The sequence below is a fragment of the Psittacula echo genome, assembly GCF_963264785.1.
Source record: "Psittacula echo genome assembly, chromosome: 1".
Lineage (NCBI taxonomy): Eukaryota > Metazoa > Chordata > Aves > Psittaciformes > Psittacidae > Psittacula > Psittacula echo.
This window is the reverse complement of record NC_137735.1, coordinates 94,555,186-94,568,095: the sequence shown is the minus strand read 5'-3', so window position 1 is coordinate 94,568,095 and position 12,910 is coordinate 94,555,186. Positions and strand designations below refer to the sequence as shown.

The 12,910-nt window shown below is 41.3% G+C and overlaps 1 protein-coding gene across 1 annotated transcript in view; it reads right to left on the bottom strand.

The window, feature by feature from the left end:
* The window catches only part of TMEM178B (transmembrane protein 178B), a gene marked incomplete at both ends in the record, with an annotated part of 221,598 nt that extends 209,073 nt beyond the window's left edge, over positions 1 to 12,525 (bottom strand). Inside the window, one exon of the mRNA XM_080613809.1 lies at positions 12,144 to 12,525. Within this exon, the coding sequence (XP_080469935.1) occupies positions 12,144 to 12,525 (382 nt within the window). The remainder of the gene's footprint in view (positions 1 to 12,143) is intronic.
* Between the last annotated feature and the right edge of the window lie 385 nt (positions 12,526 to 12,910).

The following is a 12,910-nucleotide window of genomic DNA, read 5'->3' as shown; positions in this document are numbered from 1 at the left end:
TTTGAATTTCTTTCTCAGAGGTGGCTGACAAAAATAGCACAGATTGTAACAAAGAAGGCTTAATTAACACCTTGCCCATGACTTTAACGTTTTTCTACATCAAATAACTGGCCAGCTCTGTTCTTCAATCACATCTGCCTTTCTCCCAGTCATGGCTCCACCACTCTGCACTTCAAGATAGGTGCACCTTATAGAACCTCTTGTCACCACTGAGATGTGCTCTGTGGTCACATCTCAACTGCACGTTGGGTAAGATTCAGGTATGCTCTTTTCCATCTTGAAATGAAACCCTCTGCAGTACCTGGGCAAGCCAAGCTATCTGAGCCCCAAGATCATCATGATGACGATGGGATGATGGGGAATTTTGAAATCCCCAGCCTGGATGTCTGGGGGATCAGAATTCCAGTGAGGAATTCCACACAGAAGACATTTGCCCAACAATATAAAAATGTCCTCCAGTACCAGAAGTTCACATTGAAAGAAACTTGACATCTTTTCTATTACCCAGTCCTCAACATTAGTTCTTTATATAATATTCCAGGTCTTCTTTTTCTTGGCAATGTCTCATTCTTGTAGCAGCAACAAATGTCTGAAGTTCATTCCTTTGTGCCCAGCCCAGTGGGAGCTATTACCCCTCCTTACAGACCCTACTCCAATTTCATTAATGACATTATTAAACAAGGTTGGTCCCCTAGTTCAGGAACTTTACTGTTCCCCTTCATCTTGATACTCCCTCTCTTAGCACTTGTTGCTTTCCTTCAGTCAGTTCCTTAAACACAAGGTAAATTGTGTACTAATTACCTTAACATTGTATCAAACCCTTTCCTTAGGGGCAGAATATAAAACCCTTTACCAAAATCCCAATAACTTAGGTCTAAGGCATTTCGTTGTCTCAAAACCTAGTTAGCTTCCTAGCAAAATACATCAGGGTAGTTTGGAAAACTTCAAATAGAAAAACATATGTTCCATGTTTATTTCATTTCCCCTGTGCACTGAATTAATATTTCCTTTAGAACTTACTTTAAACACTGCTTGGTATTATTATGATCAAACTAAAAGGTCCACTGTGGCCCAGACAACTTTTACGCCTTTCTTTAAATATAGATTTGCTACTTTTCATTCCTAATGTACCATCCTAATTAGACAGATATATTGAAAATCCTTTTTACTGGACTTGCAATGTCACATACCACATCTTTCAGAAGTCTGAGATGGAAATTATCCAACTTCCCAATTTGAGCCCATTAAGCTATTTGAGTTTTTCCATTTCCCCCGTTCCTGTTAACAGCTGACTCCTTTGTCTCTCTGATCAGCGCAACATTCCTCCCTGTCTCTTTGACCATTATGGGATATCATACGAGAAGAACTGGGTAATCTTGAGAACTGGTGAATAGAAAAGGGTTGAAATTTAACACAAAACACCGGCTCATGCAGCTAGGCATTAACAAGAAATTTCTTTCCAATGTGAACTTTTGTCCTGCAGGATATTTGCATTGTCAGACAACTGGTCTCTGTGTAAAACAGGGATAATTCACTCCTCAGAAGTCCTCTACAGTTAAAGATCAAGAAGTGCAGTATCCAGATACTCTCTCTGAAGTATCCAAGACAAAGCAATGCAATTGGATCATCAGCTGCCGTAAATCAGCATCACCCCTTCAAAGTCAATGTCATGACCTTAATTTACACCTTTAATATCTAACTGCAAAATGGTGTTGTTTGTTTGTTTGTTTCTGTTATAATATTTATGTCATTAAATGACCATTCAGCACAAAGCAAAAGTATCTACATTATAAAGGCTCTTTTGCATATACAGAGACTAATAGAGACACAGAGGCAAGCATCATACACTCATATTTAAGCAGAAAGATCTTTTCAAATAGTTTCTGCTACCCATCAAAATTAGCATAATTGTTTCATCTTATTAGAAAGTCTACAAATACATTTATGAAGCTTTTCTTGAAATGTCTGCTTTTAAAACCCAAAACCAACAAAAGGTCTCAGCATTAAATGAGGGCTGTGAGAAGAGATTTTCAGTGACTTTCACTCAATCTGGTGGGATATCTTAATAGGACCCACATTGCTGTATACATGGGACATCCTGAAACCTCTGTTTACGGCATTTCATTTTGCACAGACACTTATTGACACTGAGCAGAGGTGGCACAGGGGGATGAAAAGGTTTCAGAGCCTGAACACATTCCCTGTCATGTGATGAGATGCTGATAATCACCCCGCTCAGGACATGTATTTTCCTTCTCAGCATTGTGCAGAGTTCCCTCAGGAACGACAGAAGTAGAGCTGCTGGAAAAGCAAGGAGGGGATACTGGAAGATCCTCTCAGCTCTGCGTTAAGGAAGTGTGAATGCCATTTTTCTGGCTTCTCTGGCACCCCCAAAACTCACCAGGCTACTGCAGCTTGTTCCAAGGTTACATCTTTGCGTTCCTGTGAAACCTGCTCTACGTGGCTCTTCCTTGGCAGAGGGAGGTCCCTTCCAGCCCTAATGATTCTGTGATTCTGTGATCGTCACTGGAATCAGACACAGAAGTGGGCACAGACAACAGCAGGCCACTCAATAAGGAGAAATCTGACCATGAGCCCAGCAGAGCAGTACCCAGCACGTGTCAGACTGCCACATGGTCTGAGCAGTTCCTTCTGACCCAAGACTCCCTGCTGGCCTGACATTTATTTGAGAGACTGCAGCATTTTAAGTGCAGATGAATTGGCATGGGTGTACAACAGGCTAGAAGACCTCTTCCATAAGAGCCCCTCAGCTGTGTAAATACCATTCTCCATTCCCCCACTTTGTCGAAAATATTCTGAATTTGTGGTTAATATTTATTTATGTGCACTGGAGGCTCAAGCTACCAAAAAGATGGGGCTTCATACTGGGCCCTGTGCTCTTCCCGCTTCCTCCTGCTCCACTTCTTGGACCATCCCCTGGACTCTTTCTGCAAGAAACATCTGCGGTCACCTTCACACTAAGCTTGTTTGGCCCCTCAGTCACCTCAGATCATCAGTATTAAGGACTTCATGATTCCTGACAGTCTTTTACCGCCCTCTTTATCATTTACTTCCTTTCTCCACACGCTGATGTTATCTGTGCTGCACCCTTTCATTCACAGTCCTTTTTGCCCTGCATTCCCCTATCCATTCCTGCCCTGCTATCCCAAATCCCAACTGATCCATACCAGCAGGTCTCTGCAAAGTCTCACACAACAGAGTATCTCCAATAGGAATCCTGCTGCCTGGCTAACTTTCTCCACTATAAATGTATTGTTCCACCATTCAGTTCTGCTAATTTCCTAGACTTACTACTCCAGCTCGGCTCAGTTAAATCTCAGACTCTCAGTCATTGTCACCTCTTTGTCACATTTGGCTCATTCCTTAGACCCTCCCACCTCCCCCAGCCCCCACTTCAGCTGTTACATAGCGTTTCATCCAGTTCTTCCATGAGAAAAAAGACGAACTATGATCTTCCTCTTCTAATACCTTTGCTTTCTGTTTCCTCTTCCCCTCCTACAACTCCGTCCTCATTCTTCCCTCCCATAGATGAAAAACCTCCTATGCAGCTCTCTTCCCTCATTTCTTTCTTTTTGCCACAGATCCAGTCTTATCCGAGCTCCTGGCTTTCCTTAAGGCCGTTCTTGTCACCTTGTTCTCTCTTCTTGGCCTCTCACACCCAGTCTCACACACAGTCTCTTAACTGTCCTAACACAAGTACCATTCAATCTTTTTTTTCTTAAAATATTCTCATCATGAAACATTCTTTCATCTTAAACATTTATTTTCCTCTCCAAATACCGTGTCTTTTTCTGTCCTCCCTTTCATCACCCACCTCTCTGAATACAAAAGGATCAAACACTGCCTGGATTCCCCTCAACACCAGTACGGTGCAGCTTTCGCTTCCCTGCAACTACATACTAGGCAAATTTCAGCATAGTCTGAATACTCTGTTCTCATCTGCTGCAGCATGATGGCTACCTTCAGGAGTCTCCTGTGCTCTTTTAACCTGAAATGTTCATTCTTCAGCTATCACGACATTACTCACTTCTTTTGCACCACCTTTGAATCTGCTTCTTTTGCAATGTTCTCCAGATGACACTTTTTTTCTTCTAGCCCTCCTGGAAGTTCACAGGGCTTTTCTCTCTCTGTATTTTACTCCTTGGTAATTTCTATCACAAACATAGATCACACTACCATCTGCACAAAGCAGTTTTCAGATCACTCCTCTAACACAAACTTGTCTCCCTAGGTCCATACCCACAGTCTCTCTAATATTCCCTCATAGGCATACAGATATTAAACTGAGCTTATCATAGCTAAAACAGAGTTCCTGATGTTCTTCTCCCTTCTTTACTATAAGCTCACCCTAGCAATTCCTCTCTCTTGATTGTCACAGCAACAGTTATTACTTCCCTTGTTATTCTGGTAAACAACTGGAGCAACATCTTCATATCATGCCTCTCACTACGTCCATAGATCCAGGGGTTGTCTAAGGTTTGCATATTCTTTCTCCATCCAGGCTCTCATTATCTCATGCCTTTATTACTACAATATTTCTTTTCTGACCTTTACAAACGTGATCTTGCCCTCCATGTATTCATTCAGGATGCTGCTAGAAATATCACTTTCCTAACACATCACACTGACCACGTCATTTCTTTTAGCAGCTGTAGATTGCTGTACCAATATCTATCTCATCAGCGTAATCTACTTGTCTTCATTAAGAAAATGTCAACTACTTCCTACAGTCAACCAAAGAGGTCAATCCCCATCACATACTTATTAATTTTTCAAGCAGACACGACCCATGATTTTCCTGGTGCCATCCTTCAGTCTGTGAAAGACCATTTTGTAAACATCTGCACCTCTTCTTATTCATTATCCTTTACAACTCTTCTAGGAATCCCGCGTTTCATGGTGCTTAGAGAAACGTGGTCAGCCTGCTGGTGTTTTAAAACCACTGCCAGTCACACTGAACATAATTACCTTGTCATCCCCTTGTACTCTCTCATAAGGTTGCATTACTCACCAATATTTAAGGCACAGCAATATGTCAAAAGGATGGGGACATTTCTCTGATCCATGATTTCTGATCCATGATTAAGGCTCATAAATCCTATGGTAGAATGCTAACAGGTATTAATAATAATGAACAAAATCCCTTTTATACTGCTACTGAGCTAAGTTACAAGAGATTAAGTGACTAGCCTCAGATCATGAAGAAAGACATGGCAGAGCTCAGACTGAATTCTGGCTTTGTAAGCCCTGCCCTAACTGCAGTAGTACCTTTCTTCCATCTATTTTGGTTGTTATCTACACAAGATTATTATTTCAGCAGGCTCAGCTGGGCAATCCTGAATATTTATTTGTGGAAGAATTATGCTTTATGAGAAAGAAAATGGGGAAATTTCCATTTTATAGTCTGATTTCTCTCCTGCAGAGAAAATATGTTGGTTTATATTCTTTTCTTTTAAGTAGATTCTGTTCTGAATGGTCTGTTAAGGGCACTTGGATTCCAGAATCCACATTATTTATTTATTCCTTAAAAATTAAAAAACGCCATCTCATTTCTTTCTTTTGCTCTTAAGGAGCTGAGTATGTACTCAAGGGTTCCAGCAACACTTTGTTAGCAATGAACCATTAAGTAACTTACATTATAAATGATTGTCATTATTTTTGCAGAACCTACAAAACATAAAGTCTTCTCCCTCATTTACTGGATCTGCAATAGTTAATGAACTCATTCCACTCCTGAAGTTACTCGGAGTGCACAGAAAGACCTTTTCAATGAGCAAAAGCAATATTAATTTAAACTTTTATGGCTGGAGACGACAAAATAGTTTAGATCATTTCACCTCTAAGCAAACTAATTTTCCTATTTTTACTTTTACAGTAAACAGAACACATCTGTACTCAGATTAAATCTTTCCTCCACACTTCTTAAGAAGTTTTTAAGCAATAGGCAAGAAGGATAAAAATGCTGAGATTTCTAAAAAGGATTTGGATGTTCAAATAAATGAACAGGAATTAAGCATGCAGTCCTGCAGGCAGCTCTGCAAATACCAGTTTCTCTTGAGAAGGGCATGATCCCATCAGTTTTACTCTGGCAAAATTTCCATTTGTCTTCACCAGCAATCTTGCTTGAAAGCCAACAGCTTGATTGAAATTTGCCCTTTAAAACAGCATGATTAAAACCAGTTGCAGCTCTGTTAAATTACATACATGTTCTTAGTATTTTTAGCAGATATATATTATCAAACCAATTATCTCAGATGTGTCAGAGGAACATGTCAAGTTCTCATTACTTGTGGTAAAGATATTTTTTAATTAATTGCTATTTAAGTTTGATGCAATTAAAATATTAAAATTGCTTATTTAAAATATGAGAGGCCAAATCCTCCTGGTACTCACATGCATGAAACACCGGTGATTTCATCCATTAAATGATTTTAGAAAGTCTCTGAACAGGAGCATGTCTTTGCTGTATCTTAGAAACATGCAGTTGTTTGATTTCCAATCGACATCAATAGACTAAGAATAATCACGGCATTAAAAATGGTGAAGGCTAAATACCTGGGTAGCCTAAGATTCAACTCAAAGGCTGTTTACTCCTTTAATTTCACCGGATCCCTCCAGCAGAACTCTGCTGTGATGGAAGGGAGCACAGACCTTGATTGGCCTTTCTATCCAGGGACGATTTTAAGCTCAGAGGAAACACCAAAGGCCTGAACTTGCTGCGTCACCACGTTCAATAAAACATTTACTATTGACTTTACTAGAACCAGAATAAAGACTTCAATAAAGTCCCTTTTACAATGAGTCCATTTGGAAAATAGTTCGGATTTCAAGCACACATTTTAAACAAAGCGTTTGGACCCTTTAATGTATGAAGAATGCATGAAGAAATGGCTGTCCTGTTTAATTTGGCAAAACCATTGCATTTTAAAAGTCAGAACTACAACATTGCAAGGTATTGAAATAGTTTTATGAAAATAAATCTTTTTACTTGTAGAGTAGAGGCTGCAAGTAGCCTCCCTTCAGGCTTTTCCAATTGCGTAGAAATAATCCCTAGTGACGGCAGTAGTGTTCCCGTTAAGCCTTTCTTCCTCAGTTGTGCTGTGCATCTGACTAACCGAAACAGAGAATGCTTTCATTCCAGAAATCCTGCATATTATTTGAGGTGGAGGTAGGTTGCACAGGAATTACTTGCCTTTTATTTTTTCCCCAGAGGTGGCATGGGCTGAGTATACTCAAAACAAAATGCTTTAAAAATAGGATTTACTATGATTTCTGTGGATGCTGGGGAAGAAGGAAGGTAAAAGAGGGACTGAAATAATGTCACTGTAATTTTTTTTTATTATTTAATAAAATTGGATTCCAGTGGCAGGCAGCAGAGCCCCATCCAAACCCAGACAGGTTTAACTGGCAGCCTTCCAAAAGCGAGATGAAAGGTCCTCTGAGTAGTAATTGTCTAAATGGAACAGACTTTGGTTATTGTGCAACTTCTTCATCTACTTTATTGTACCTTTATAATTAAATGATGGAAATCCTTTTCTTCCTTTCTTGTTTTCCTCTCAACCAGCGCAGGAAAGCATCTGAGCAACATTGCCATAAGATGCAGACAGACTTTGTGGCTTCCAGGGTTTTTTCTGGCTCACTATAAGTCGTATACAAGGAGCTGTGGTTGTCAAAGCAGGACATAAACTCTGCCTTCTCCCAGCTATGAATGGACACTTACCTGCATGTCAGCTCTCTGCTTGCTTCATGGTGGAGGTGGTTGGTTCACTGGGATTTTTTTGGTAGTGTGAGGGAATGACACTTTTGTGAGAAACTCAGTGGTAAACAGGCAAACAGTGGATCTAATAGGATATAGGGAACACTATGTTCAAAGGGGTCTTAAGCAGCAGGGCTATTTTAATTCATGGAGGAAACTGGACAGGCACCTGAGAATTGGAAGAAGCTCAGAGTATTGTGCTGAGCAAATCCAGCATTTCCTGACTCTGCAAGGCCTGAGGGATCAGAAGTGAAACTCCGGTCCTGAGATGCTAAAAGACTTGATCAGATGTGAAAGCAGAATCAAAGGATCAGCTTCGTAAGCTCTTTCTTTTTGATCTGGTGCTTTTCCTCAGTCCAAGTAGCCCATTTACAGGAATAAAGATTATTCAGGTGAGTAAAAGTCAGCAAGATAGGGCCCTGGGTTTGAATGTTCAACTCCAGTAATTTCTTTAATGACTGTAATTTCTGTTGTTTCTGGTTTGATTTTTTTTCATTCATGATAACAAAGAGAGCACATTAACTGCCTAATTCTGATGCAGCTTTACAATATTCTTCAGGCCTTTGGTCTCATGCCTGCCTGACTCTCCCCGAGTACACTTACTTGTGACAATCTGTTTTAATTCATTGCCTATTTATCTAATAGCATGATTTTAAAATATGTTCCTGGGTTCTATGGAAATATTAAAAAAAGAAGGATAGGAGAAATATAAATAGGACCATTTTATATATGCATTCGATATATATATCCATCCATAAGAAATCTGAAGTGACACATCTCCCGTTTTTCTAGCAAAATCCAACATAAAGGCTTTAATTTATTTGCTGGAACGTAAAAACTAATAAACACAAAACAGAATTGCAGAAGTGACCCAGCCTATCCAGAAAAAGAATTGCTTTTTAAACCACTGGCATCAGAATACTGCTGAGTACCGTAGGGCCTGATCCTGCCACAAGCCATTGCTTACAGCTTGTATTAATTTCAGCAGAGTTCATATGCAGAATAACTGCAGGGTATTTGCAAAGCTAGTTAGGCTCTTCATGACCATTTTTTGTTATCCTTTGATAGACAAGCTTACCATTCTCAATACTGGAAGTTTTGCCTCAGGAAAAATGTAGGATCTGTCTCAGAGTAAATGAATGGATCACTTAGATCCTGTCCAGCTTAAAAAAAAAAATAAATAAATCTTAATAGCATTTACATTCAATTACATATAGCATTACACACAATATTTGGGGCCAGAACCTGCATTAGCTTGTCCAGTTCCGGAAGAGGTGTGCTAGATTAAATTAACAGTTGGCAGAAGAAGGAGAGTAAAAGGCCTATGTATCAGTAACATCCTCTTTATATGGTATTTGCCCTGGAGCTCATACAGAGAAAGATTTCATCTGTGCAGGAATATGTACCCCAGGTCAGGGTGTTTGATTACTACAGGTAGAGAACATCTGCAGGTATTCACACCTGCCCAATGTGTGCTCTGCCCTCCAACCTCTCAACTCCAGATGAGCGTCTGCCATGGAAGAAAAATATTGAAAATAAAGGTGGTGCTGTTGGGGTGAACCTGGAATACCTGCCTCATTCTGAACTCACAGCTGTTCTCAACATCGGGCACTGAATGGCAAATGTACTTATTCCACTTCGTTATACAGCTGAGGTTCATAAAGAAATGGTGTAGTAGCAGATATAGGTGGGAACAGGGACACTAGTTAACTACCCATGCAAAGATGGCTACTTCTAATTCAGTGGTTCCAGCATACAAGGAGTTTTAACAGAAAAGTATTTTGCATTACTTTTTAGTAAGGGGAGAGTAAAATCAATTAGTTCCTTTTGATCTAACAAAATGTAAAGTGGACAAGCAATCCTGTATCTCCAGTTTTATTTCTGAGCAAGTCGAACACTTCATTTTTATCAAATTGCATTATAGTTGTTTTCTGTGTTTTAATCTGGAGATGCCAATGGAAAACACTTCTATAGCATTAGTGTTATTGTGTGTGACTTTTCATCATGGCTGAGAGTTGTAGTATAGATAGATCCTCACTCCAAAAGGACAATCAAACAAACTACAATGTTGTTATTCAGTGTTACAATCCCTCCTTTAACATTTATCTCAAAGTACAATGACGTTTGTTAAATGTGCATCAAAACTCCTTTAAAGAAGGCAAGCAGTGACACACACACTGATATTTGCACATACGTCCCCCACGTGCACAATCTGCATTTCTGATCTTTGGACAGCTACTCCATGAAGTGGCTACCTGTCCATTTGCAGACATAAGTGTCCAGGAATACGTGTGCAGGAAGGCATGCTGTACCTGAGCCTGGGATTTCCTTCCTACCAGCTAGATGCTGGATATTTAGAGTTACTTCACTACATACATACACACACCCATTCACATGCATAATATGAACATACACAGAAGGCCCTGTCTTAGCAGGGGGGTTGGACTGCATGATCTCCAGAGGCCCATTCCAACCCTAAAAGTTCTGTGATTCTGTGATTACAGCAGTATCTCTTGAAGACTATCTATCTCCTGTGTTTAACCACCTCAGCCTGAGTTGCCACATTTTCTCTATGGTTAACACTTATCAGAGCTGCAGTTACACGTAACACAGTGCCAGGCAATTTCAGCAGTTTCTGGCAGGAGAAGTGGACGTTCCTGAACCCAGGACAAGACAGGCGGTGAAAGAGGAATGAGTCTCACTTATTTCAAGATGCAAAGCCTCTCTAACAACTGAAACTTCACTTGTAAAGGTGAGCTCTGGTGACACGTTCACCCGCTGTCAAGGTTGAAGTTCTTTGTTTATGCCCCGAGCACAGCGAGCACACGTGGCAGAGCGATCCAGCAGCCAGCCCAGCACGTCCGCACCCTCACCTAGACAGGGAATAGAAACCCCTCCCTCTGCACTGAAATCAGCAGCAGGGTGCCAGGCTGCTGCCAGGCTTTGGACATGTTTGCTTGTCCATTACAAATGGGACCAAAGCCACCAATTCTCTCCATAGATGGCATTAAATAGCAACTAGACATTAAGGGTGACTAGCAACACAGTCAGGATCCCAACTAGAGATTTAAGTTCCCTGGTACACCACCTGTTTGTACTGTTTCAGCGCAAGTCTATACCATGCTATTCACCTCTACTGCTCACTTTTAAAACATATGGAACAAAATGTATACATTGGTTAACACATGAAAGTATATCCCTCTTGAATAATTGGCTTCGAGCAATAGTTCTGCTTGCAGTGTCTGAAGAGGGAATTAACACAAGCTATCAGGGGAGTTTGGGGCAGAGAACACACTTAGAAAATGAGCATTTTTAAATATTGCATAGTGCAAGAAGCACTGATTTCATTGCAATGGAAATAAACTACTGAGGAATCATCTGAATGCAACAGAACCATGGGAGGGAAATATGTTGTTATATGGAGTAACCATGCTGTGGATAGCAAAGATGCTATAATCCTTCACTGAAACCCTCAGTATCCCACAAAAACATACATCTTTCATCCGCAGGATGTTTAGGCTGGGTTTTATGCATATCTCCCCTTCCCATACTTCGGCTTAAAGAAACATTGAGGCAAACTGACCATCACCTTCAACTGGTACCTTGGGGGGAAAAAAGAAGAAGGAGGACCAAAAGATAAGAAAAAACAGCACAAAAATGCTGAAGGCAAACAGATGCATCTCCACCCCAAGAGAAATTTATTCCTTTCTAACACTCCTAATAAATTCAAGTAATGTTTTGTAGACATTGAAAATATTCCAAAACATAGCTCAGTGTAAACAGCAAGCTGGGTTTCCTCCTGCTCTTTAGCATTTCTCTTTGTTTACTCTCCATTTGAGGATAGGAAAAGCCTACATGTGAGCACTGCAAATGGTGTATTTTGGGACTGATGGAGCATTCAGTAAGGGAAAGATGAAATACAGACATATGCAGTCTCCAATAAAATAATATGTACTTTGCTTGAGTCACCAGGTTCAAACAAAACCTAAAAAAGTAATAATCCAATGCATGCTTTATTAATACTTTTTATTTGTATGGGGAAAATAATCTGGTACCATGGTGATGGGCAGATTGTATTAAGCTTAGAGAAACAGAGACATGAGACAGACATTCTGGGGTGTGTCTGCTCTCACCCCCACTGCCTTATTGCTCCCAAACCCCACACCTCAGCAGCAGGGTACCCATGGGAATCTGCCCTGGCAGTGCTTCAGGAAGCAATGCCCAGCCAAGCCAGTTCACCCACCACAAAGAGAGGTACTTGGCTAGAGATGCCAGCTCCCATCTGTGAGCCCAAATGGCTCTGCTCAGCCTCTGTTCAGCTCAGGGGGGGGCTGACACATTCATTTGGTAAAAAAACAGCCCTTACCTTTGGCAATCAGCTCCTCCAGCTCTTGGTCAAATCCTTGTCGGTGGCATTTCCTCCAGAGCCCCATGTTGGTCGAGTTGTACTGTCTGTTGCACTCATCGACTGCGCTCATAGCAAAGATCTGCCTCCTGTTTCTTGCCAAGAGGAGTTTCCCTTCCCAACGGTCTAACCTAGACCTGCTGGCCCTGAGAGGCAGGTTGTTATTGGAGTTATAAATAAAGCCAGGATCATTTCTCTTAGTGGTGATGCTCTTGCATCTCTCTCTGTGCTTCCTGGCATCAGTTTCATACCAATGGTCAGAGCAGATCGCCACAGCCAGCATGCCCAGGGCACACAAAGCTAAAGAGAGGCCAGCGTACAGCAGTAACCTTCCAGCAGCCATACCTCAGCTTCACAGAAACACCATGGACATCTTCACAACAGGCAAAGCCCTTGAAAGAGAGACCACGCAAAAGCCTCTGGAGCAGCTGCTGGGTGTCACTTGGCAGAGGCTGCCTCAAACATCCCCAACTCCCGTGGCTCACATCCACGATGCAAAGGGATGCTGAGACCACTACAAAGTTCTGCCCTGGAGGCAGTCCTGGAGTCTCATCTGCCTCTTCTGCTCTGCAGAGGAGAAACACAGCTTTCCACCTCGAAGGGGAGCGTGCCAGTGACCCACCCTCACAAAGATGTCCAGCTCCCCTCACCACGAGCACCAGAGCGACAGGGGCTGAAGGGATGTATCCCCTGGGAGAGAACTGACAGCTACGGCTGATCACTACATT